This window comes from Lycium ferocissimum, chromosome 9, assembly GCF_029784015.1.
Source record: "Lycium ferocissimum isolate CSIRO_LF1 chromosome 9, AGI_CSIRO_Lferr_CH_V1, whole genome shotgun sequence".
In the NCBI taxonomy this organism is placed as follows: domain Eukaryota; kingdom Viridiplantae; phylum Streptophyta; class Magnoliopsida; order Solanales; family Solanaceae; genus Lycium; species Lycium ferocissimum.
Genome location: NC_081350.1, coordinates 31030419 through 31057538, shown reverse-complemented (window position 1 = coordinate 31057538; position 27120 = coordinate 31030419). Strand labels below are relative to the sequence as shown.

At 33.0% G+C, this 27120-nt stretch overlaps 3 protein-coding genes across 21 annotated transcripts; 1 reads left to right on the top strand and 2 right to left on the bottom strand.

Annotated features, from left to right (window-relative positions):
- Positions 1-65: 65 nt before the first annotated feature.
- On the bottom strand, positions 66-2803 carry LOC132030254 (putative cytochrome c oxidase subunit 6b-like). Of its 2 annotated transcripts, XM_059419813.1 has the most exons (4): positions 2512-2795; positions 1202-1284; positions 980-1061; positions 66-332 (listed from the first exon to the last, which is right to left on the bottom strand). In XM_059419813.1, the coding sequence occupies exons 1-4, from the start codon at positions 2650-2652 to the stop codon at positions 291-293; spliced, it is 348 nt and encodes a 115-aa protein (XP_059275796.1). In that variant the 5' UTR covers positions 2653-2795; the 3' UTR covers positions 66-290. The 2 variants fall into 2 exon arrangements, with proteins under 2 accessions (XP_059275796.1, XP_059275795.1); XM_059419812.1 differs by lacking the exon at positions 66-332 and having other exon boundaries at positions 426-1061; positions 2512-2803.
- Positions 2804-3808: 1005 nt separating this feature from the next.
- LOC132030251 (nuclear intron maturase 2, mitochondrial) lies at positions 3809-12276 on the bottom strand. 18 transcript variants are annotated; one of them, XM_059419809.1, is made up of 6 exons: positions 12218-12276; positions 9734-12041; positions 8913-9237; positions 8171-8245; positions 5465-5613; positions 3809-4494 (listed from the first exon to the last, which is right to left on the bottom strand). In XM_059419809.1, the coding sequence occupies exon 2, from the start codon at positions 12025-12027 to the stop codon at positions 9856-9858; it is 2172 nt and encodes a 723-aa protein (XP_059275792.1). In that variant the 5' UTR covers positions 12028-12041; positions 12218-12276; the 3' UTR covers positions 3809-4494; positions 5465-5613; positions 8171-8245; positions 8913-9237; positions 9734-9855. The 18 variants fall into 18 exon arrangements, with proteins under 18 accessions (XP_059275792.1, XP_059275780.1, XP_059275786.1 ...); XM_059419797.1 differs by having other exon boundaries at positions 5465-6874; positions 9734-12266; XM_059419803.1 differs by having other exon boundaries at positions 5465-5546; positions 9734-12266.
- Positions 3833-4535, top strand: LOC132030253 (putative invertase inhibitor). Its single transcript, XM_059419811.1, has one exon. The coding sequence runs from the start codon at positions 3868-3870 to the stop codon at positions 4468-4470; it is 603 nt and encodes a 200-aa protein (XP_059275794.1). The 5' UTR covers positions 3833-3867; the 3' UTR covers positions 4471-4535.
- Positions 12277-27120: the final 14844 nt, after the last annotated feature.

Below are 27120 nucleotides of genomic sequence, written 5' to 3'. Positions count from 1 at the left end.
CAGCGGACAAGTTTACTAGCTCTTACGGCAGAGACTATTTTAGTTACCAAAAAAATGGTAGAGACTATGAAAAAATGAGCTCTATACGAACTACCGAGTAACATAGAAAACAAAAGTAATAGTTCTGGTTTCGTTTCATAAAATTATTACCCCAAAGAACAAATGCAAATACTGCTAATCATGGCTTTCTCCATTGGCAATTTCTTTCCTTTATGCTTTCAAGATAACATTTTGAAAGCTGGTAAATTGTTTAAGGCGACTGCAAAAGCCCCTCCTATGAGAAAAAAGAACTATCGAATTCTAACCACGTTCTCTTCATGCCACTTCTCTATCTGCACAAGCACACATAGCATACCATTCATTAGTCCCTATGTGTATATATAGCCGTAAGAAGAAGAACATCAGGAATAGTAGTTATATACAAAAAATGACCATTTTGGAATATTTCATAAAAATCAAGTTCAGAATGAACTCTCATAACTTGATTCGTTTGAGGCATAAGATGAAATAATCACGGCATAGGATGACCTGGTATTTTTATCTAGTGTTCGGTTTGTATTTTGAGTCTTGCATAGCTAATCCTGGACTCCAGGTACAACTTGATACACCATTGGCGTATTATAAATAATACTACCTAATATGGTATCGGATAACAAACATGAATTAAGTACATAGATTAAGCACTTTTAAGACAAAATTACTGCCTTTTCCTCAAAACTCATCATCCACAGTACCCATCCAACTCTATTTAAGTTTAAAAATACACGTATATCTCAAAATTTTTGCCCTATATATATCATTTTTAGTACAAACCAAACTTCTGATAGAAAAAATCTCTTTATAATCCATGTATTACTACCGCTTGCACTGTATTACAATCCTTGCATATTTCTACACCAGACAATCCCTTAAACATATATATATGTAAAACACGTAGACAAGATATATAAATTCTCATAAGATTACAGCATTTACATACCCATTCTGAAGGACAAGATGATTTGTAAGCCTTTCCAATCTTCTCGCACTCCGAGTACATGCTGCCCTTCTCTTCAATGCACCTAATTATTCATGACAAATCAAATATAAAAAATTATCGGAAAAATTAATTAAAGCAAAATAATAGTTCTACTCTTTGTTGGATATAAGCATCACTAATATTGAACCTAGCTAAGGAAGTAGTAGGAAATAGGTAACAAACTTGTGGTAGTGGCGGAAACGAGCATAACAATGGCGGATCTCATCAGCAATGGCATTAGCTTTAGCCTTCTCTTCCGTGTCAAACTGCATGCATCATCATCAATACCGCACCATAAACTCACTCAAACACAAAGCCATATAATTAAAGCAACAGAAACGAAAATATAAATAGAAACCCAACTATGGCGACCATACAATGCTATAACAAGTGGAGTTACTCTACTCTAAGGAATATGAGAGTCTAATGGCAGGATTTAAAATTTAGAATCAGCAGGTCAGAATTAGCACGACCTATACATATGGGTGCTGAGCTGGGGGACCGAAGCCTTCGGTAGAAAATTATGCTGTTTATAAAGGTCCCAATTACATTTTATGTTTACATAGTACATCTTGATTCCCCTTGGGTCCCTTGTGCGTTTACTTCTTCCTTGTATTTTGAATCATCTTAGTGAATATGTTGGTTCCGCAGCCACGTGATACATCTATAGGGCCGCGCCACTGACAGATCCAACAATTAATGAGTTTGGAGGTTCAGCGCTGAATTGTGAGCTGAAATTGAACCCTCGCTACTAAAAAATCACAATTTTCCCACTGAAAAGTTTTCTGAAAAATTAGAAAGCTTCTAGGGAAACTATTTCCCCCTGCGTTTTCCCACTGAGCTAGTTTGGTGGGAATGAGGTCGAAAAATAATACACATTTCCCACTGATCATGGTGGAAAAACCTTTGTTTCTAGTAGTGCCTATGTATGTACGAAAAAAACAGTATGGACATAATCGAATATAAGGAAAAATATGCTTTTAGTCCCTCGAATATCAACAAATGCTGATTTTGATCCGTGTGATTATTGGTTAAGCACGTTTTATCTTTAATTAATCTCTATATATGCACTTTCAATCCATAATCTGATGATGAGTCCCACAAATTTAACTAATATTATTGTGTTAAACCATTTAACTATTGGTGTGCTCTGTTAATTTTGTACTGTTTTAGAGTTGGTCCATATTTTTGAGTGTGTACAACTATACCATTATAGAAATAGTCTAAATCACAGAATTATTATATCAAGGAAACAAAAACACAGATTAATTAATTGAAGATTAAATGTGTTCAACCACAATAATCAAAATTAAAAATTACCAAAAATGCATTATCTCTTAAATATACATTCAAGACACACTTCCTCAAGTCAAAGCGCACAACGTCTAAATCCTGAATCTACCGACTATATAATATATATAGCACGGTTTCAGGTCAAAAGGAAAAGAAAGAGAGATACATGAGATAGAGTAGAGAGTAGAGAGTAGAGAGACCTGGTGGTCAGTAGAGGAAGGAGGAGGAGATTTAGATACAGTGCCTGGTTCATGAACTGGCCTAGGTGCTTGTTGTCCTGTTGCCACTTTGTTAACATCTCTAGCCCTCATCTTGTTATGTGGATCTATAGCTGATGACATTTTTATTATACATACACTACTTTTTCTGCTTCCTTTCTTTCAATCTGAATGATCTTTTTTTTTTTTTGTTGTGTAAATTAGTTGTGTATAGACATACAGGTTTTGATATGATCAGAGAGAGCTGACTGAAGACCAACTTCACCGAATGCTGACACAATGCCTATGAAGTTTGGAAAAGGCACGTAGCAAATGTAAGTGAAACGTGTCAGGACAATGTTAAGGTTTTCACAAAATAGGATTTACATAAAAAGAAAAATAAGGTTTTACAAGTTCTTTAGAATTTTTATTTTCTTCTATTTTTCCCAAGTTATAAACTTTTTTTATGACAATCAAGACCAAGGTATGTGAATATGGGTACCTAAACTCGGAAAGGAGGGGTATGATAGAAAAGCTCTTTTGTTATTTTTTTTTTTTTCACTAAATTTTTTAAAAAGAACAAGAATCTTTTTTTTTTTCCTAAGCTAAAACACAAAAGACAAAAATAAAATGAACGTTACGCTTTACATTTGACAATTTACTTTTTGATTTTTCACCCGCACTTAACAATTGCCTAAAAAAAAGTTAAACACTTAATTTGACATAAAATAAATAAAAGTGTCGCAAGTTTGACAATTTGAACTTAAATGGTCACCCGATTTTGCGTTGTCAGTTTTGCTAAATTTGATAAGATTTACATTGATGATTTGTATAATACTTTCGAGGCTACATTATTTTTTCATTACCAGTATCTGCCGATCACAATGGGCATACTGTGACTATTCCACAGGCACTTGTTATCTCTCACTTAAGATAACAATACTAGGATTTGACCCCTGGTCAATGGAGATTTCATTTGATTGACTATTAAGCTACACTTTTGGATGCTAATGTCACAACGTGTTTACATTAAAAAAAAAAAACGCTAAAATATGTTTAAATCTCCAAAACAACTGCAAAAATCCACGTGTACTTGATCTTGGAAAAAAAACTGACGAGCTATGCAAGTTATCGTGGACAATAAAAAATAAAAATACATCAATTTATATAGCTCACTTTGCTAGTCTTGACAGGGAAATTTCCTAAACCTTTGTTACGTTTGCACAGTTCATTTGATGAATTTCCAGGAAATTTCCATTCTGTACTATATAAATTGATGTATTTTTATTTTCAATGTATATAAATATGACTTCACTTCACCATAACACGAGAAACCATCAAAACATTAGACTCAGAATAATGGGGCATTGCCCTTTCTCTTCCCTCTCACTTTGCTGCTTATTCTTACTATTAACAATAGTAACTCCTACACATTGTTACCTGATTTCTCCACCACTGCTAGACTTGATCAACTCAACTTGCAAAGAATGCTCAGATAAGTCAACAGACATAAACTACAACTTCTGTGTTACTTCACTCCAAGCAATTCCCGCAAGTCATGTTACAAACTTACAAGGAATAGGACTTGTAGCGATGGAGTTGGCTCTAAAAAATGCTACCAACACGATTTCGACCATAGAGAAGATGCTCAGCAGCAAAGAGTTTGAACCTTTTGCTATGGACTGTTTAAGAGATTGCTTGGAACTTTATGCAGATGCTATTGCCATGCTGGTGGATGCTTTTGCCGCATTCTTGTATAAGCAATTTGATGCAGCTAATATATTCATGAGGACAGTTATGGACGCGACATCAACTTGTGATGAAGGATTCACTGAGAAGAAACGTGAGTTGACACCACTAGCAAAGGAGAATAACAATCTCTTCCAATTGAGTGACATCTCATGGTGTATCATTAAGCAAGTTTCTTTTGTTCCTTCTCAGCTACCTAATGTATCTTCTTAAGATGTGGCAGCTATCAATTGTGCACTGCATGGGACATCAAAGAGTTTTTAAAATTCTTGTAGAAATACTGATCAGCAAGTCTTGTTATCCCCATCCCCCGTTTCCTTTTCCCCTGAAAAGGATACTTGCACATCAAAGTTAAAAACAGTAAACAGTAGAGGTCAATTACAGGAGAACTGGGGAAGAACACAAGATAAATGGTAACAAAAAGAGCACTATGCCATGTTCATTTGGATATTTAACAAAGCGAACTGCATCTTGATCTATGCAATTATGGGCGAGATGGGTCACTTTAAATTATATTTTCTAGTCCATTAAGGAAAAACATACACCAGAACATTTCAAAAATGTTACATTAGGAACAGTATGGCATAACGTAAGGCAGGGTCTTATTGCATGCTCATAAAGATATATTTGTCGAATGAACTCCCTAATGCACGAAGATGAAGTAAAACAAAATTTTGTAAGTAAATGGACATGATAATGAACCAAGGAATGGGATGGCAATCTTTTTCCCTTCTCATTCAATCTAGGAAGCACCGCCCCAGCCAAACATCGGATATGATGAATAAAATTTTTGCAGTCAGGCTGCAGGCACATGTACTGATCATTTGGTACTCACAATGGTCCAAACTGGCATGTCTTCATGGAACCTTCTCAGAGAAATTTTGCATAGCGATTTTCTTTCCATGATTTGGGATATAACCACAACCAAATAGATAAAGACTTAACAAGTGAAAACTAGTAGAAAATTATGCAACATGCAAACGTCTAAGCTTGAAATGTTCTCTTTACTAAACGGGGGCAGCTGAACTTCCCAAGGCTAGCAAAAATATAGATACTAAGGAACTAAGCCAATTTTATGCTCATATTAATGGTCGTATACAAGGATCGATAAACTAAAAGCTCCAGTGCTTCTGAAACTGCAAGGATAAAATAAAATATAATTCGCATTAAGAAGTTAGGCAGGGCAATCACAGGGACAATCCCTCACCTCAGCTCGAGTACTGAAAATTCCAGCCGGTGTGACTGACTTCTTTGGATCAAACGCATCAAGGTAACCTTCCATTGATGCTCTTATGACAGAAAGAAACAAATGATTAGTTCAAGTCTATGCACATTACATAGATATCACTACATTTTCTGCACACAGGCTAACACCATAAATCATAATTATATTATAATAACTTGATGTAGGCACGAGAGGCACTCATGAGATTGGAGGCTTCCATATTAACATCAAGAGCTTAGCGTGATTTAGAAGAGTTTGGAAGGGCGACCACAAGATCCTTTTGATAAGAGAAGACCACAGGATCCTTAATATGCTTAAATGGATATTTACAAAAGAGGAGACCAAGACTTAAGAGAGTAATATAAAGAAGCACAACGGAGGAAGTGGGCTGTCCCAAGAAGGATGGCGCCTAACTAGTCCATTAAGCTTATTTAATAAGAGTTATAGCCTAAGTGTATTTTGGATAATTACTTATGTCTTAAGTAACCCTTAGTATTAATAGTTGTTATTAGGGTTTTACTGAATCTAGTTTTTGGATAATTGTAAAGGATGAGATTTTGATGGTAATGAATAGTTAAGACCATAACTCCGGTTTTGCTCCATGTTTGATATATACCCTTTTCTCAACCCTCGTTTGTCTTAATTTTTGTACATTAATATTTTTGTGAGATGGTGTCTTTTTGTCTGTGCTAGAGGAACACTATGGAATGAACAAGTAAAAACAGAATCATTATCTTAGACAAGCTCATATAGCACAACTTGGCGCACACAGTCAGGGTTATCTTGCAAGCATGATCTCAAAAATGGACATGTATGACAATCCGACAAATCACAATTTGGCCAGTGCATTAAACAAAGCAGTTTAAATCCCTTACCAAACGAGATCAGGGTACTTACATTTTAAATGAAAGTGATTGGAACTTGTGCTAATTTATCAAACAAGCAAACAAAAAGATTAATATGCTGGTCCAACTCCACTGCCTCTTTAATTTTTCACATCAGTGCATTTCTTAATATCAAACTTGCACTAGCTTTCATTGTTAGTCATTAAAGAAACAAACAGTTTTCTGCTTTGATAAATAGTCTCCATTAAACAATGAATGTCGTAGCAGGATTATACATTGTATTCTCCAGCGAAAGAATGAAGAACCACTACGTCCAGCAAACACAAGCATAATGATGTTGATACCCTTTCTAAGTACAAGCTTTTCCATTAATTTTCTTTAAATTCGACCACAAAAGACAGATAACCAGTTAAATAACTGTGAGGACATTTAAGTGACAAAAGTAGTAAGCAAGATTAAAAATGTGACTTATCTATCCATTATGCTTTGGTGCATGTTATCGTTGCGCAGGGATCATGCTAGCCTATGCTGTACCGCTCCAATTTATCTGTAAATAAGAAGTACTAACATCTTATCTATTAGAAAGTGGAATGAGAAAGAGCACACCTGAGGCCGCTCTTGCAGTAATGGTACTAATTCTTGTCCAATCTCCAAAAGAAAAATGAACAAGACTGAAACCTTCGTCTATAAAATGAATCAAAGATGCATGGGACGAGAAAAGGGAGAAACTCATGTAGAATTTGATAGCGAACAACTTAGTACATAAAACAAGGCTCCTCATATAGGAGCTTTAGGGTACATAAATAAGATAAGTTTCTCAGATCTTGGATTCCTAATTAGTATGACATAATCTGTAAGAATATTATATGCAATATTCAATATGATTTTCCATTATTTTTTTTTTTGATAAGGTAAATTTTATTAAAAGGATTACAACAAGAACAGCCCCTGCCATACCAGGGAAACTACAAACGCCCTGTCTCCTCTAAGAAATTCATATACTGCTCAATATTTTTCATAGCTTGTCTTTTACACCAAAAATACAAATTTAATAAGCATCTTAAAAAAAAAAAAAAAAAAAAGGCATCTATTCTTAATCCTAGATACGTGCTGCTTTTTCCCTTCAAAGCAAATCCTGTTCCTTTCCAGCCATATTCTTTATGATTTTCTTCACTTTCAACAATAACATAATCGTTATGAATATCTCAAGAAACAACTCCTCAGTGAATAGAGATGGATAGATAATGCTGTAGAGGTATCAAAGACTTGCGAGACAGCTAATCTCAGACTACATCAGTATTGCATGTGCAGCAAAAGACATATGCCATTTAAAAGGGTTGTTAACGGGTCAAAGCTCAATTACTTAGTTCCATTAAAAATTGGGTGAATCTTAAAAGCTCAATAGATTAAAGATTGAATATGCAAGGTCAAATAATAGGAGACAGATAGAGCAAACAAAGTTAATAAAGGAACAAAATTGAATTTTCCTCGAGAAAAGAAATAGAAGGAGCAAGATAATATCTTAAACTTGAGGAAAAGCTTATTTACTACAATGTCTTGCACTTAATCTTCCTTGCACTTGCAGAAAAAGGAATACTTGAAACATTAGGATAATTTTTCCACCAGGATATTCACATATTCAAAATGTTACAGAAGTGGAAAGGGAAACAAAAACATGAAGAAAATAAAAATAAACTGAAGGGAAAAGAAGAATACCACACAATAAGGAAAAGTAAGCCGTACTCATCACGCAAGATATCAGAATGTCAAATGACACAACACGGAAGAATCCAATCTTATGAATAGAACAGCCAAAATGTGAATTTATCAGAGAATTCCATACCAGCAAAGGGAAGTTCAAGTAGACATGGATCACAAAAGTTTCCAAATACTGTCGATCCCAAGGGAAATTGTTCTGCTGCATGGAAAAGAACAGTAAGAGTCATTAGGATCAGCAATGCGCTGCTCGATATAGGAGGCTAATCATTTCTGCACATATGGACAGTATCTCCATTACCCAATATTGGCTTTCATGTACAAACAAATATGTCGAATAACTGTATATTGCATGAAGCATCAGATGCTAATGAAACTCTTGAGAATTTTGACCTAACACTACCCCTCTTTGTCTTTTCTTTTTGTGGCGGGGAGGGGATAAGGGGGGTTTGGGGAGGGAAAATTCTATGTTATTTAACAACTTGAATCACTTTTCTTTTTGTCACTGAAAGCATCTCCTATTTCTTTCTTTCCATATGCTCCATGCGACACTTAGTCAGATAGTCATCCAAAGCTTCTTGTGAAATTTACCATTGTAGCTTGACCTCAAGCACCCTATATAATGTATTTATTGCAAAAATATTATAACAAGAAGAATTGTCATTATTATTGTACATCTGGTAGTCATACCACAATGTTGGTATTCGTCAGCAGCTTCTCTATTTCTTATTCGTAGATGTTCATAAAAAATTCTGGAATACCTCGATAAATAAAATGTACAAGATAAAGTAGGATACAGCCATGTAGACTAGCTAGCAAATCCCAAATTTTCAGTGGAAAAGAAATAGTGTGCACTTAGAAAGGGCAACCTGTTGCTCTTCAAGCCATTGAATTTTGAAGCTCGATCTGTGCTGAGGAGATTGATATTTTAGAATATTGTGGGGGTGATTTTACACAGATTCTGATGTTCCTTGCTATAATTTCATCAAGCAGGCTCTCCCTGCACTTGTCCCTATGCTATTGGAGACACTTCTTAAGCAAGAAGAAGTTCAGGATCAGGATGAAGTTGCTTGGAATCTTGCAATGGCCGGTGGCACTTGCCTTGGTTTGGTTGCAAGGACTGTACAAGATGACATTGTCCCTCTTGTAATGCCACTCATTGAAGAGAACATTACAAAGCCTGATTGGGTATAACTAGCAAATATATATACACACACACACACACACATAACAAGGAAATGATTGATCATGAAAATTCATTTAATCATATAGGTGCAAATTCGCAGAATGTAATATGTTTGCAGCGAAAAGTACAAGTTATATGTTTTAAACTGTATCTCAAGGAGTAAAAGAGGGTGGTCGACCGCAGTTACGTTCATAGATTATTATGAATAAGGAAGCAGCATAACAATGTAAATTTTGCTAGTAGAAACTGAAACTAAAACAGAAACAGCGATGGAGAAAAGGGGAACAATCTCATTTGATTAAAATGGATATCCTTCTTTTTCCATTTATTTCCCTATTCACTCTAGAAGGAACAGAGAGTGGTTCACTGCAGTTAAGTTCATAGATTATTATGAATAAATAAGCAGCATAAAAAAGGTAAAGTTTGCTAGTGGAAACTGAAACTCAAACAGAAGCAGAGATGGGAATGGGGGAAATATCTCATTTTATAAAATTGGATACTTACATACAAGCTGCTACACTCTTCTTGATAACACAAGTAACTTTAGTACCATAAAATGTTATAGTATCTGCTTTTCTGTCGGAAGAACAAAATGCCTAAAGGACCTCCAAAAACTCTAATCTCCCTTAACCTTCTTCTGCATATACCCCTTCTTCATCAACTTCATCACTTTCATTTCTTACATTAACTTTCTCCTCACCTGTGCCCAGTAACAAACTTTTCTGATCTACTGGAACAGCATTTCTTTTGTAGTTCCAGACAAGCATTGAAATGTAATCCTGAGGTGAGATCAGACCTTGATCTTTAAGGCAGTTCTGTTGCTCCTCCAAAGTTTTCCGGTCACTCAGCTTTATATACTCCAGCAGTGCCTTCTCATGATCGGGCCTCCAAGCCATTGGAAAGGGGGTATAATCGGTTTCCGGTACCAAGGACATGCGGGTGTACATGAGCCCATCTATTGATTCCACCAGACCCATCCTCAACAAATTATGGTATTCTGGTGACTGCCCCTTTTTCTCCTTCAGAGGACGACTAAGAGTCCTAGAACCAACCTTGTAAACCTTTGCTCGTGACCGAAGCTTGTACTTTGCAGCATAGAGCTTAGCAAGTGAACCCCTAATGATATAAGAACAAAAGTTAACAATCTTTTTTCTATTATCAGCATACCTGAACCATTCCACCATTGTTGATAAAAGCTTATTCATCTGAGCATTTGTATGAGCTTGAGTAGCGTGAAACATCCGAAAACACGGCTGTGGATCTGGATCCCTGTCGCCCTTGAGAAAATTCAACTTTCTAAATTGTCTAATGCACTGTTTCAGGCTAGCTGTGACAGACAACAGTGTCCCTACACCTTTTTCACTAATGATTTTCCCACCAGTAGCAGTATATCGGAGTGTGGGATAGACTACTCTACGGCACAATACATGATCAAGAAACATAATACCTTTCGTAATGTGTTCAATAGGAAGGCTCTCATTATCAAGCTTGAGCATGTATTTCTGATCACAAAACTCAATCAACTGCTTTCTTAGTGTTGCAGCATCTGCTCTTGGTCCCCTTACCCCTATAAGAATGTGACCACCAAAACGGATGTAGTCAATCTTCCTGGTCTTGTCAGGCCCACTAGTAGGAACAAATTCGGGCCAAGAAGTATTTCCTTGTTCTACTTCCCCTTCTGGACTATTCCAAATGACATCATTCTTCGAAGGCCGATAAAACTCCTGAATCTTACCTTCCATCCAGCGGTCCAACTCATCAAGGCAAACATTAGCCAGAAGTGGACTGAGTATACCACAATGCCCCCACGAAGGAACTTTCTCAGCCTCTTCTGGAGCAAACCCAAAGAATGATTCCAGCCAGTATGGATCAGGCTTCGGCTCATCATCTGCTAGAACTCTCTTCTTCTGATACTTTCTTTTTATCTTCTTCTTTTTCTCACCATCATCAGTGGTAGTTATCACAGGAGTAGTTAACGCAGCCTTTATCAAATCAACAACCTTCTTATCTCTAACATCCCTCATTAAAGCACTAATGACCATCCCAACCTTCATCCCATCCAAAACAGTACTTAAATCTCCTTTTATATACCACAAATACCCCGCAAAGCTTCTCCTAATAACCCTCAAAGCTGTATGCGCAGTCCTTCCAGGTCGAAAAGCAAAAGACTTTTGTGAAAACCGAGCCTCATAAATCGGTTCCAATATCATAAACAACACTTCCTGCACAATCCTATCTTGAAATGGACTTGGCTGTGTTGTAGTCAAGATAGCTTTAATCTTCCTTTTAGACAACGACTCATAATCCGTCTTATCCCTCGGCGATCTAATAAAAAACTCCAACCTAGCACCCCATTTAAATCTATTATCAAGAACTGCATTTCTCAATGCCAATAAATCCTCAAGTGCTGAACGCGTAATCCCACTCCGTGGCATATACGCACCGGTATCATCAGCACTAACCTTTTGATAAGCCAATACCCACAATTCAAATCTCCTTAAATAATCAGTTAAATTAGTAACCGTTTTATCGGTTTCTCGAAAACTATCAATCCACATTTTACAACAAAGTGATATACCATCTTCTTTCATTAAGGTGGCTGGATCATTAGGGTCAGGTGTTCTTCTATTATTAGAGTGAGTGGAAGTATACATAAATGCACGAAATATAGTAAACCCATTATTTCTTCTAGGGTTACAAATATTTAATTGTGGGATAAATAAAGAACTGATTTTTGGTGAGAAAACTGAAGTAAATTTAAGTACCTGATAACTGGATAATACTATACGTTGATGCATTAGAGATTTTGCATCTGTGAGAGAGAGAAAAAATCGAGTAATTATTCGATATTTGTGTTGAAATGAAGAAATTTGAAAGAAAATTGAGAATCAAAGAGGGAAAATGAGAAAAATGAAAACCCTTAAACCCTAATTACTGAACCCTAAATGGGTTTCGACCCACGAGACGTTTCGGTTCAAATCGGGTTACCTCACATCTATTCGGGTCAAAGAATGAGGATGTGGCCAGTTTCTATCCTACCAATTAAGGTTATATATTCAGTTTATTCAAATTATTTAACTTGTAGCCGTTATTTTGTGAATTTCAATTCTGAAAATGAATAGAGGTATATGAGCCTCAGATAACCCTCTATATACATGAGCGATTATGAAATAACACATAGGCGATCTGTTATATTTTGCAGGGAGTCATATAATCAATTCATCTCACTTTTGTTCCTATTTTGTGTTGGTCTTTAATTTGTGTCCTACATAGCAAATAACCTTTTACGGGGAAAAAGTTTATATGATGACCTAGTAGGCTCGTACAGTAAGTCCTGTATGTTCATGTAGTCATGTCTTTACAGACTACTTTATTTAAGCCATGTTCTTCTATGAGTCAGTGGTTTGTCACATGACGGCCCTATCGGTCCACTTTTGTTCCTATTTTGTGTTAGTCTTTAATTTTTGTCCCATACAGCAAATAACTTTTTTACATGGAAAAAATATATATTTTTGCATCATAAAGGATATTTGAATTGGCTTATTTTAAGTCTTTATTGGTTTTAAGCTATTTTCTACTTGCGGAGTTTGGAAAAGATAATTTAAACACTTACTTTTGAGTCAAAAAATTACAAAAATAAGTCAAAGGCCAAAGGTTGAGTATTCTCAATGTATGATTTTTAGCTTTTGGCTTATAAGCTACTTTTAAAAAGTCAATTCAAACATTCTCATAATATTCCACAAGTTATGCTTCGCACCCTCTAATAACTTATGTCTCGCTAGACATAAATTCGACTACTAAAATAAGAAATTAAAGACCACTCGTTTAAGGCCAAAAGTGCAATTTTTCAAATTTCAGACAGACCACACTGCCTCCTCTTCTTGAATCCACCATGAGATTTTCTACTAAGGAAAAGGGTCAAATACACCCCTCTACTTTGTTTTATTAGTTAAATATATCCCTGTTAGTGAAAGTTAATAAAAATATACCTAGCGTCTTCAAACTTCACACATATACCCCTATTTGGATGAAATCCCCAAATTCTCTCAAATTATCCAATGTAAAAAAAAATACCCACTTTTTTTGTTGACTCGCCCCGCCCGACCCGCCTATCATCATCATTAAGTTCTAGCTTCATCTTCTTTCATGGAGAAAAAAAGAAAAAAGCAAGAACACACCCAAATGATAAAATCCCAAAACTCAACTCAAATTTCATGTTTAAATCCAACTCCAAATCTTGGTGCAACCAATACTTGGAGTCAGAGTAATTAACAAAGTATAAATCTTTGAACCATAGAAACAACCTGTTCTTGAAAATTAACATAGATAGTGAATACCAAATTACATCAAGAATTTAAAAAAAAAAAAAAAAAAAAAGGAAGACCTGGATTTTGTTGTAAAAAACTTCATTTTTAGCATGCATAAGAATCTCAGCATCTCCTTCTTTAATGCTTCTCCTTCTTTGATGATTGTGTAATCATTAACATCAAACGAAGTCCCGTTTTGCTTCTCTTCATCACCTGTTTTGGTGTCAGTCCCCATTATCAACGGTTTCTTCAAACCAAAGAGAAGAGTTCTAAGCAAAGAGAAGCAGTTGCTTATGGGGACTGCTTCATCTCCTGAAATCTGTGCAAGCTACCTCCATCTCTACAGTTAATTATTTCATATTGAATTGTTCCCATTTTTACACGATTCAGTTTCAACTTGTGCTTGATAGACTCCAAGTACTGGCTGCACCGAGATTTAGAATTGGATTTAAAGATTAAATTTGAGGTGAGTTTTGGGATTTTATCATTTGGGTGTGTGTTCGCTTTTTTTTTTTTCTTTGTGGGAAGATGAAGGCTAGAACGATTGATGATGATAGGCGGGTCAGGCGGGGTGGGTCAACAAACAAAAAGTGGGTGATTTTTGAAATTGGGTAATTTGAAAGGATTTGGGATTTCCATCCAAATAGGGGCATAAGTGTGAAGTTTGAAGACGTCAGGGGCATTTTTGTTAACTTTCACTAACGAAGGATATATTTAACTAATAAAAATAAAGTAGCGCGGTATATTTGACCCTTCTCCCTTTCTACTATAATGGACCATTTATGCCAATTGCCTAGTAAGCGTCTTTCGTAGCAATATTATCCAGTTATGCTCCTGTCCAATTACGTTAATAGTGCCAACTATTTTGTAAACCAAATTTAATTATGTGCTTGATGTTACTAATTTTTTTAATTATCAATACTCACATTCTTATTTCATATTATATCCTGTACAAAATAAGTGAGAAAATTAAGCTGAGTGTCCATTGAAACATCTAATTTGTCATTTTTAGCCCAACTATCTACTTCTTATCCACATGTACCTTTCGGCAATCTAACTTACCAAAATTTTAGCCGACTCTACTTTTTGGCAATCTAAAACAATTCTTTCTTTCGTTGGTGGTGACGGCGTGCCGGAATACGAAGCGACAGCTTCATTTCAGTAGCATGTGAACGCGAAGTTCTCTCCCGATGTACAACACGCACCGCTCTTAGATACTCTTCTCCAATTCCGATCCAACGAATTCGTCTAATTCTGATTCTGTCCCCGATCTGTTATCCTTCTTTTCAAATTTAGTGTATTATGGATACCCCAATAAAGGGAAGGGCTTTTAGAAGGTTTAAGGTGATCTCTTCGAGAGATTATACCAAACCGATTTGAATTAAAGAAAAGAGATAAAAATCGATTAAACTCCACCGCCTTTAGGTACCCAAGAATTGATATGTTTTCTGTTTTTTATTGTTTTTATGGAAAAGGGCCAAATATACCCCTGAACTATTGGAAAAGGGTAAATATACCCCTCGTTATCTTTCTGCAGGTCAAATATCCTTCTGAGTTATCTTTATAATGAAATATACCTTTCGTTTTAACGGAGGACACATGTCATCATATTATTGGCCTATTTTAACTATTTTCAAATTAATTAAAAATTGAGGCAAACTCCATCAATGACGCCGCCTTAGCCGTCGCTCGCGCTAGTCAAAAACATATTCACCACCACCACGCCACCCTCCTCCGTCGTCGCCGACACTAGTTAACCATTTATGCTCTGGCGATACCGGCTGCCCTAACTGTGTACAAGTTAGTACTTAATTGCCAATTAGCTTATGTTATCGTTCTCACTATATGAAAAGATCGGAAAGTCATACTTTCAAGTATGGCAGAATATTTCTTGTCACAAGTACAATGAAGTTTTGCACAAGGATGCTGCCATAATGATAATCAAGGTTTGACAATAGAATAATTGTTTGAAATTAAAGAAGCATAGGAAAGTTCTTTTCACCTGCTGGTACGGAGCTTTGTTGTTAATGCAGGGTGTAATAGAAGAAGAAGAATCCTACTTCAGGGATATATCAGAGTTATCTTGGGTGTTTTGGTTTGGTGCTTTGCTTTCTCTACGGAAGGTGGCGGCAGAGGAGGATGGCGTGGTGGTGGTGAATATGTTTTTGACTAGCGGCGGCGGCGGCGGAAGGTGGCAACGGCGGCTTCATTGATGGAGTTTGCCTCAATTTTTAATTAATTTGAAAATAGAAAAAATAGACCCATAATATGATGACATGTGTCCTTCGTTAAATTGAAGGGTATATTTATGCCCAACGTATAACGGTAGAGATATATTTGATCGCAAAGTATAACAAGGGGTATATTTAGCCCTTTTCTAATAGTTCAGCGGTATATTTGGCCCCTTTCCATTGTTTTTACGGTAAAAAGTGATTATGTGTCTTTAAATTTTCGTCTTATTTCACTAATAAGTCTTCTGGATTAGTCCTATTTATCCTAAAGAAATTGTCTACTTTGTGCTTTTTACTAATGCTTCAACCTGATCGCCTCGTATGAATTGCAAAAAATATGTACGTATATGTGCTTAAATCACTTAGAGAGTTTTTCTGGGGTTCTTTGTTTTTCAATTTTTTTGCTTGAAATATTGCATTTGCTTGTTAATTTTAGTGTTTTCACCGAGGAATATAGTGTATGAGGATGTATATGTAAAGTTACATAGAAGTTGAGCAACGTATATATCGCTATACATCACATATCTCTACACCGCAATTTGAGTTGGTTTCGTACGTTTATACATAATTATACAAAGCATATATACATTAAATATGCGGAGTATATGTAATATTTATATATAGCTATACAGAAGATATACATTATCCATACACCGTTGATAGACTAAGCTCTATCCGCTGCAAACTAGATGTGTGGGCCGTCTGTATACATTATCTATACAGCGATAATATAATAGGCTACACCGGCTGCAAACTAGATGTATGAGATGTATATATGGGCTATTTCCCGTAAAATAATCTATACTATAATAAATGGGGAAAGGACATATATGGTCGCTCGGCCATAAATAATCCCATCCTCTAGCCCAATTTTTCCCAAACCCAAAATGTAGCAATTAAACAAATCCCATCCATTAGCCAAAACTTAAATAAGATAATTTTCAAATAAAAACCCAAACACAAAAATGTATGAGGCGATTTTTATATACAATATGTGTCATTTGTGTATAAAATATGTATCAATACCTATCTGTAATATATAGAAACTGTATAAAATATGAATCACTAAGGCATGTATCATTTTTGTATATAATATGTATCATTTGTGTATATAATGTGTATCAACACAGTGCAACTGCCCTGTATAGAATAGAAAATTGTATCATTTTTATATATAATATGTATCATTTTTTGTATAGAAAGTGTATATATAATTCCAGCATGTGTATATAAACTGTATCAGTCTTGTTTAGAAAGTGTACCATACGTATAAAAAATGTATTATTGTGGTATATAATATGTATCACTATTGTATATGTTAAAAATAAATATCATATCATTATTGTATAATAAGTGTATAATAAATGTATAATTAACGTATAATTTATGTATAATAAATGTATGATTAATTCCAGTATATATATATATAAACTGTATAATTCTTGTATATAAAGTGTATATATTATTCCTACATATGTATATATGCTGAAGCAGGCCTTTAGTGGCGACTTTTTAGTCGCCACAAAAAGTCTTTTTTTTTTTTAAGCGCCTGGGCTATTGGGTCGGCCAGCCTTGACATTATTTTGGGCCGACAAACCATTTTTTGGCATTAATTTGGGCCGACCGAACACCTAGTGGGATTAAGCCCAAATAGTGATTAAATGTGGGATTAGTTTGGCTAAGTGGACACACAGTGTCCTTTTCCCTAGTAAAAGTGTGAAGAGCCTTAGAAATGTTGATTGAACTTTTTGCCCTTCATTAAATGGCTCTATAATAGACAAAATCGTCATTTACTATTTTTCTCAAATTATTATTTAATTATTTTTATAATATTACACCTATTTTATTTTATAGAAAAGTAAAAAAGCCACCATTATTTTTGGAATGAGACCCTTCTCCTAAACAACTACGTAAAAGAATATCGAGTTCGAGTTTATTTCATTAACTACTTACCAATTAGATCACTTAATTATTAGGTAATTAGAAGAAAACTTAATACGATATCTTTACTAAATTTGATAAAATCTCATAGTTTCCTTTTTTCCAGAATAAAATTCCATAGTTGACCGATCAAAAATTTTGCAAGACTAATATTGTCTCCGTCAATTTCACTCAATATTAGGAGTACTATAAATATGAGGTTCTTTTTGTCTTTTATAAAGATAAGACCTCTTGTGCTTCTCAAAGTAGACAAAGTTTACAATAAATATTTGTATTGAAAACATTAATTACCATAAAAGCATAGTACTGTTTGAATCGCATAATAAGTCTGTGCTTTATTTTTTGTTTTAGTTTTTTTTATAATTTGTTAGTCTTTAGGGTAATGAGTATTGACTTGATTTTTTATGAATTTTGTTTCAGGTGTACGCTAGAATCATCGCCTTCTACTGATGGAGGTTGGCCTCAATCAAATACTTATGGTGCTGTCGATGGCAAAACTGTCAATTTCAGTTTTCTTTTATCGCAAATTTCAGGTTATCAAAACTATCAATTTCAGTTTTCTTTTATCGCAAATTTCAAGTTATCATCTTCTACCCTACAATATTCCTGCATGTTATTGTTAATTTGTTACAAGTACTTGTGTTACATTATTATGCTCATATATAATGTAGTTCGTTTTCCTTGTATCTTTGTGTATCAATATAATTTTGACTTATGATATTCTAAATTTTGTTTGCTGCATTTAATTTTGCTCCTTAGTTGTTAAAGTGTCACGGAGGTGAGTTATCATGTTCATCTTTAATTATGACCCCAATATTTAAGACTTTAAAATCAATTAAAATTTTGATTATTAAATGTTTTATTATTTCAACTAAGCAAGAATTCTTAATATTTAGAAATTCAGAATCGAGGAAGATTTTTACTAAAACAATTTTTCCCTAATTTTTTGGTTCACAATTAATTGCTTCGTAATTTGTTTAGGTTAGTTTATTACGTGTATAGTTATTTATGATTCATTTTTTATATTAGTTTAGTTTTGGTTTAGAATGAAGATCTGTGGAGTCCAATTTAAAACGTCACATCAAATCTAAAGAATGCATTTTGTATAACGTTGAATGAAAAAAAATAAGAACGGTATACTACTTAAGTTATATTAATTCAATTATAAAATTATTTATGTCTTCTTTATTTTTATTACAAAAGTGATTAAAAAGAGGACTAATATTCATCTAGAGTCCAATTAATAGCTTTACTTGTACAAATCTTTCCCTATAATTACGTACTTGACTTACAAGAGGGCATCATTAGCCATTGTTTATTCAAGTTTCTCAACCGAAACACTTGAAGTAATTGGTCTTTTTTTTTTTTTTTTTAGAATCTAAGTGAAAAACAAACATTAAATTGACATTATAGTTAATAACAATAACCTACCCAATTTGCTTCATTGGGAGACTCAAACAAATCCCTAATTTTTTTTTTTTTTTTGTGGAATCCAAGTAAAAACACACACTAACATATTGAACTATACTAAAGGACGGAACAACCTAAAATTTAATTTTGAATAAGACTTTTGTCATGAATCCATTTAGGATTGACTAAAATTTTACCTTATTTAATCAGGTCCTTATATAATTTATTTAATTTTTGTTGCATTAGATAAAATTGCAATTTAATTATTTGCTAATATTTTGAAAATCAAATCAACTAAAATTTTGATTATTAAAACTTTCATTATTTAAATTATGTAGTTAAAATTCAAATTTATATGAAGTCAACTAGAAGAAGAATAAGAGAATCGAACTCCGAATATAATTTAATTTCAAATTAAAATCGTGATACTTTTCATATCAAATTTCAAAGACAAAGTCCATATGATCAGATCATTGAATTCTTAATTACCCAATAGATAGAGAGCAAAAAACTAAACGACGAGTGATGTTGGCACTTAGCTCTATATAAGTCGGTCACCCAAAACAAAACTATATATAATAGAAAATTTAAATATTTTTAAAAATATAAATAACATTTAGAGTTTTGAAGTCAAGTATGATTTTACATTTTTATTTCCTAGAATGTTGATAAATAATCTATTTCTATTCTCAATATTCTTTTACACATTAAGTTATTTCACTTTTAAATAAATAAAAATTATCGACGGAAAGAGAAAAGTTTGTCGCTAATCCAATTTAGGGACGGATTCATAAAATATTAGTAAAAAAAAGTTAGCTATGAGCAATTTAGGGACGGGTTAGCGACGAAGTTCATATCTATTAAGTCTAACTTTCCTTTTCTTATAGCGCATGTTTATTGTCAAATGAGGTACGCGCTATGGCCGCGCGCAAAGCGCGTATGCTGAAACTAGTAATATTACATAAGGTCTTACATCTTAAGTGGTATAAAGTATGCGGAAAAGCAAAGAACCAAATAATACATAAAGGCGTGTTTATTGCTTTGTAGTTGGCAGTAAAAGCATGGTTTAAGGACTTGCATTAATTGCTTTATGCATTGTTGGGTTACTAATTTCGATTTCGACATATTTAATATCGGTATAACTTATACATCAACCAATTCATGTACTTTTCTTCAAGCCAAGACGGCAAGACTAACATGGGATACATAATAATACCGTAATTAGTTACGTTGAGAGTCTCCTCAGAACTTTTAAAGTACAAATTTGAGTTATACACCTATATATCTAACTATTAACATAATGAACCAAATATCTAATAAAAGTAATTTCTACATTTCTAATCCATATATGCATTATTGACTTGTGAATGGTTATCTTTACCTAACTTATGAATGATTATCTTTACCTAACTTATTTTTATAACTTTTACCTAACTTATTGACTTATGTATGATTATCTTTACCTAACTTATTTTTATATGTCAAAATATTTGGGAATCCCCTGAACTTGTTGATTTTTATTCGGTGTATACTTAAACTTTACATTAGCCTAATTACCCCCCTCACGTTGACAATATGATAGGCACGACCCCCTGGACGCTGACAACCCATGGACGTGTAACACACGCGCTACCACGTGGATTTTTTTGTCCATGTGGCATTTTTTAAGGATAAAATATATATTTTTTTACTTTTTAAGTTGACCAATTATTTAGATCATCTTTTTCGGGCCAAATCTGTAAAAAAAGAACTTGAAACAACAATATTTTGACCATCTTTTTTTTATTTGGCTAAAGATAATGATATTCTAATCAAGTTATTTTTATATATTTGGCCAGGAAAAGAAGAAATACACAGTTAAAAAAAATAATCATTATATCTAAAAAGAAAAAAAAAAAATATCAACCAAATAATTTAAGAATTTGACTAGAAAAAAAAATGCAGAGTTGAAATAAATAGTCTAACCATGTTTCTCCGAGTCACTTCTCTGTAAGTGTATAATATCATCAAAAAAGTCCTTTGATGAGTAAATGCTTTTATTTTAATTTTGAAAATTGTTGTTATTTAAAATAATACATAGAAAATCATTTAAAAGATGCTTTCATGAAATAAAATAAGAAGTTTGTTTCTTACAAAAAAAAAAAAAAATCAAAAGTTGCTCATGTTAGTAAAAAGAGTTTGGAAAAGCAAACTAATTACATTCAATAATACTCCTTAGTACCATCCAATTAGGTGAATGCGTGAAACAAAGAAAGACTAAGATTAACAAAGAAAGTCACTGAAAATGCAATGAGTAATAAGCATTCTTTACTAACAAAGTGACGATGTAAGTTGCCACCGAAGATCTTAGGTTAAGTTTCAAGAATTGGTGGTAGGTGTGAGCAGATTTCCTCTAAAATATGATCAACTTAATTTAGTCGGTTTTTCAAATGTGAGAATCAAATCAAATCAACTACGTCGATTTTTTATTACTTTGATTTTTGTCGGTTTATTTGGTTTTTATTTAAATATATGATAATACACTTACAAGCACTTATTAGATTGACTATTTTTTAACGTAACACTACCAAAATAATTTTGAAAAAAAGAAGAAAATATAAATACTCAAGTTATATATATACCTTCCTCTAATAAATTTATGTGTCGATTAAAAATTTAGACATTTTCAAGGAACATAAAAAAGTTCTTACAATGAATCTTTTTTTGTGCAAAAAATTAAAGATATAGTTGTAATATACCAACATATCTGGATGATAATTAAAGGAATCAAAGACAAGTTATTTTCCGCATGAAATTAATGTAGATTCTTGGATTTATCAAAAGAAAATTTACAAATCAAACTAAAAAGTATAGGCAAAGATTGCGTTACTATAAAGGCGAACACATAGATTGTTAATCAAGAGGGTAAATGATTAATATGTATCATAAAAACTTGAAACTTGTATATAAAAGTATACACATATGTGTGTGTGCGCGCGCAACCTTAATTTTTAGATAGATATTTATATTATTGGTTTGGTTCGGTTATCTTTTGGTTAAAATCCAAATCAAATGAATTTGTTGGTTTTTAAAATTAAAAATCAAAATCAAACCAAACCAAAAAATGTCGATTTTTTTCTTGATTTAATTTTCGGTTTGGTTAGATTTTTCTATTTTCCGTGAAAACCCCTGATTGGTGTATAAATCCATTCCTGTTTGTTTTGTTTAGGCTGTAAACCTTTTCTTACGTGGTGAGTCCTTCTTGTGGGTTACTGGTATGAAAGGAAAGGAAGAAGGGGTCAGGGTGTGTAAGGGGTTGCGGCGATGATATCTAAACTTGGGTCTTTAACTACAGTTAGTTTTTGAGTAGGGTAAAATAAATATAACACTGTTAAAAAATTAATTGTATAGGTGGCAGCATCTAACTGGAGGAAAGATTATTGGAGGGGATGTCAACTCCAAAAATGGAACTCCCCTCCCAACAATTCCCTTTTTTTCAGGTATTTTTTTTATACCCGTAACAGTGAGGAGAAAAAAATATAAAGATGATTTCTTTCAAAAAATCTACAAAACTATTAAAATATTAGTAGTATATAATATATTTTTTTTTCTTACATTTTTTGTAGTTTATACGAATTCAAATAATAATTTTAGATATGATATTTAAAGTTATAGGTGACATGATAAAAAGGAAAAACTAATTTATGTATCATGTAAAAGAAGAGAAAGTGTACAGAAAGGATAATAGAGATAATATATATGAAGATATTTATATGTTGAATTTATTTTTTTATAATTAAAAAAACCATATTCAAATATATTATTAATACATTTAGACAATTGAAGAATTATGAATAATAGAATAAAAGTTTAAAAATAATTTTCTTCAGAAGGTAGAAAAATATATATCGCAATTTTAAAAAGAATGTAGTGGACAAATATACTAAAGTTATCCACACTTGGTGTTTCCACTAAATTATACTAATATTATAAAATCACGTACAAATATAATAGTATTGAGCATTGAAAAATGTAATAAAAAGATGAGAAATAAATAAAATTATTGGATGATTGTATGATGTATTTATTTTCTTTAAATAAAATACAAATTAAATATTTTGTTAAATTATTATGATCTAATGTACTCTAAAATAAAATTAAGAATATGATCTCAAAAAAAGAAATTAATTGTCAAGTAACTTTTTACGGTGATTGAAGGAATTTCAGCATTGTATAACTGAGTGTTCTTTGTTAAGGTAGTCTTTGATGGTGAAAATTTATCCACACTCGGTGTTTACAATAAATTATAAGTACTAAAGACATGTGTCAACTATTTTTAGTTTGGCGGTAAATTATTACTATCGGCTTTTATAATTTTTTAATTTTGATAGATACGTTGCATAGGAAACAAAAACAATTTATTTAAATAATTAGATTAATCTCTGCTCAAACAAATAAGATAGTACTTTTAAATAATTAATTCTTTTCATACCGACGCGATTTCACCGCGCATCGCGAGGGTACGAATACTAGTATCTAATAAAAATAATTTCTACATTTCTAATCCATATATGCCTTATTGACTTATGAATGCTTATCTTTACCTAAATTATTTTTATAATTTTTACATTACTAATCGATATATGCATTATTGACTTATGTATGATTATCTTTACCTAACTTATTTTTATATAGCAGAATATCTGGGGATCCCCTGAACTTATCGATTTTTATTCGGTGTACACCTAAACTTTACATTGGCCTAATTACCCCCCTCAACTTGACAATATGATAGGCACGACCCCCCTGGACACTGACAACCCATGGACGTGTGACACACGCGCTACCATGTGGAATTTTTTGTTCATGTGGCATTTTTTAAGAATAAAATATATTTTTTTTTACATTTTTAAGTTCACCAATTATTTAGATCATCTTTTTCGGGCCAAATCTGTAAAAAAAGAACTTGAAACAACAATATTTTTTACCATACTTTTTTTTATTTGGCTAAAGATAATGATATTCTAATCAAGTTATTTTTATATATTTGGCCAGGAAAAGAAGAAATACCCAGTTAAAAAAAATAATCATTGTATCTAAAAAGAAAAAAAAGAAAATATCAACCAAATATTTTAAGAATTTGACTAGAAAAAAAAATGCAAAGTTGAAATAAATAGTAATTGCATGAAAAGAAAAATACACAATTTTTTTTTGTAGAAAATACACCGTCTAAACTTCATTACTTTTGCTAAACCTTCTTTTTATTTGGCTAATATAAATAGAGTTTCAACTAAGTTATTTAGATTTGGATCCAAAAAAGAAAAAAAATACATAGTTGAAATAAATAATCATTATATCTAAAAAGAAAAAAAATACAATTGGGATAAAATATACAATGAATATTAAGAAAAATAAAAAAGAAACACAATCAGAACAAATAAATCATTATATTGATTATATGGTGATTAATAGTTGAAAAATACTTCACTTGGAAGCTGATTTTATATTTTTGACCCTTCCACGCGCCTAAAGGAGTGTGTGTTCACGCTCTTTGTCACATCAGCGTCTAGGGGGGTCGAGACTATCATATGACTAAGTTCAGGGGGATAATTAAGCCAACACATAATTTAGGTGTGCACTAAAAGATGACAAGTTCAGGGGATCCCAAGCTATTCTGCCTTTTTATATTATGCGATTCATAACAGTGTTTTTTTTTTTTTTTTTTTTTTAACCCCTCCCCCAGGAGCTCCTTCCTTTGCTCCCTTGGTGACTCGAACTCGCAACCTTCGGGTTGAAAGTGGAGGGCGCTTACCATCCGAGCAACCCCTTTTGTCCGATTCATAGCAGTGTTGAATTGTAAGGGGAGAATATTTCTCCAACCAGCCAAACGTTTATCATGTGGCAGGAACCAAGGTATAAAAGTCATCATTGCAGCAGTACATATTAACTGCATTTATGCATACAGGTCCTTGTGATTTGATTTAATAAATTCTACCTAATTCTTTTTCATAGAAGCAATGAATTCAATGATGAATGATTAGATCGACCTGTAAGCAAGTTATCCCATACACGAGAGTAGTAGTATTTGATAAGTTTGGTTTGGCTAGTTATTACTAACAGGCAGAAAGTGTGCTATTCTAAAATAGTTAAATGTGCAGGACAGGATTATCTATCAGTGTACGCGACAGGAGTCTCCCAAACTTTTTTTATTTTAGATATTAAAAATAACTTTTAAAAAAGAATAAGACATGCAATTATAATGAATACATAGAAAAGTATATTCAACACAAAATTATTTAGCAAATTGATTTCATTACATGGACATAATAGATTTTTTTTGGCAACATACCGTAAAAGTTATATTAAGACACAACAACAAAAACTATGCCTAAATACCAAGTAAGTAGGGATCGACTATGCAAATACTCACGTCCGACTATATTTATCCAATTAACTTTATCTCTATTATGAAAAAAAGAATGTAAAAAAAAAAAAGAAAGAAGATAAAAAGTACTAGCAATCCTATATATTTTTAAGCAGGCATAAAAATCTATTGATCCTGCATATATAGATCTTTTTGTTGTCTATCTTTGTTAATTAAGTTAGCATGGGTTACAAGAGATTGTCAGTCCTTCGAAATTATTTCATTCCACGTGATTTTGAGTCCACATCATCCTCTTTTAAGACATTTTCATCATGGTCTTACACATACAGACCGGTGCACATTTGAAAGTCGACACAGAATATGACCAAATTAGCTATTTCAAGTGCTCTTTTCTCATTTTATTCTCAATATCTGCAACTTGCATGCACTTTATCGCGAAAAATGTGGTACCAAGACACATAAAAGAAAGTGTAACGAGAATGTTCTGAAGTGTACAAGGCGGGCAATCTAAAATGCAAGCATGTAAGAGCACTCTTATGTTCGAATTCGCGATTGGAAGTCTCATATTGGAGATAAAGCTCTCCTTAATAAAGACAAATGTAATTAAGAATGAAGAAGTATTTACCACTCCACTACAATCATCATTGTGATTGTGGGACATTCACTCTAGAGTCTATGCACACTTCATACCGTGCAGTTCTCCTTATATGTATGTATATATATATATATATATATTTCTTCATTCTTAATTAGATTTCTCTTTATTAAGGAGAGCTTTATCTCCAATATGAGACTTCCAATTGCAAATTCGGATTTCGCCAAGCTCCAATACATATGCCGAATATCAGGCGCGAAATAAAAGAAAAATGGCGCACAATTGAGGCGTTAGCTTATGAAATTCTTAGCCCCGTAATGATTTGGAGATATGTCTAGAAACTCCCTTGCCTCGAACATTTGATAGAGTACAAGTTTGAGCTTCATCTTTGAAAAATTGTATAATACATGAGGGTTATTTTAGTTTTAATCCATGTATTACAAGTATTCACAGACCTAATTCTACCTTGTATTTCGCATAAAACAACACTTAAATTTCTGCATAACTTATGCAAATTTTATTTGTGCTGGTAACAAATATAACGACCAAACACGGCATAGCTAATGCTGGATTCAAAATGTTAACCATACATTATATATTATGCTGGATTTTATGCAGATGTCATGTAACCTTATGCATGCAAATTGTTCCTCTATGAAGTACCACATAAGTTTGTCCAGTATAAATATGTAAGTACCTGACAGAAACGTATCTATCAATTGCCTTTTAAATTAGTATTATTATATTATAAAGGTGGTTAATCACAAAGAAATAGTATGTCATTTGAGCCTAGCTCATTTAGTAAATTAGTCAACTTCTGCCTTTTTTCATCCTCTAAAATTCGTCAAAGGTGGCATACAGCCACTGAGATACAGTTGGCTGACTTGGCTCTAAAGAGCCAATTTCCAACTTGTGAGACTTTGTGATATTTCACATACGTTTACAGTTCTTTGCTTTCTTTTTTAACTAATATTACTGCCTCCGGTCTCAAAAAAATTGTCTTATTTTTTTATTAATTTTTTTCAAAAAAAACTATCATATTT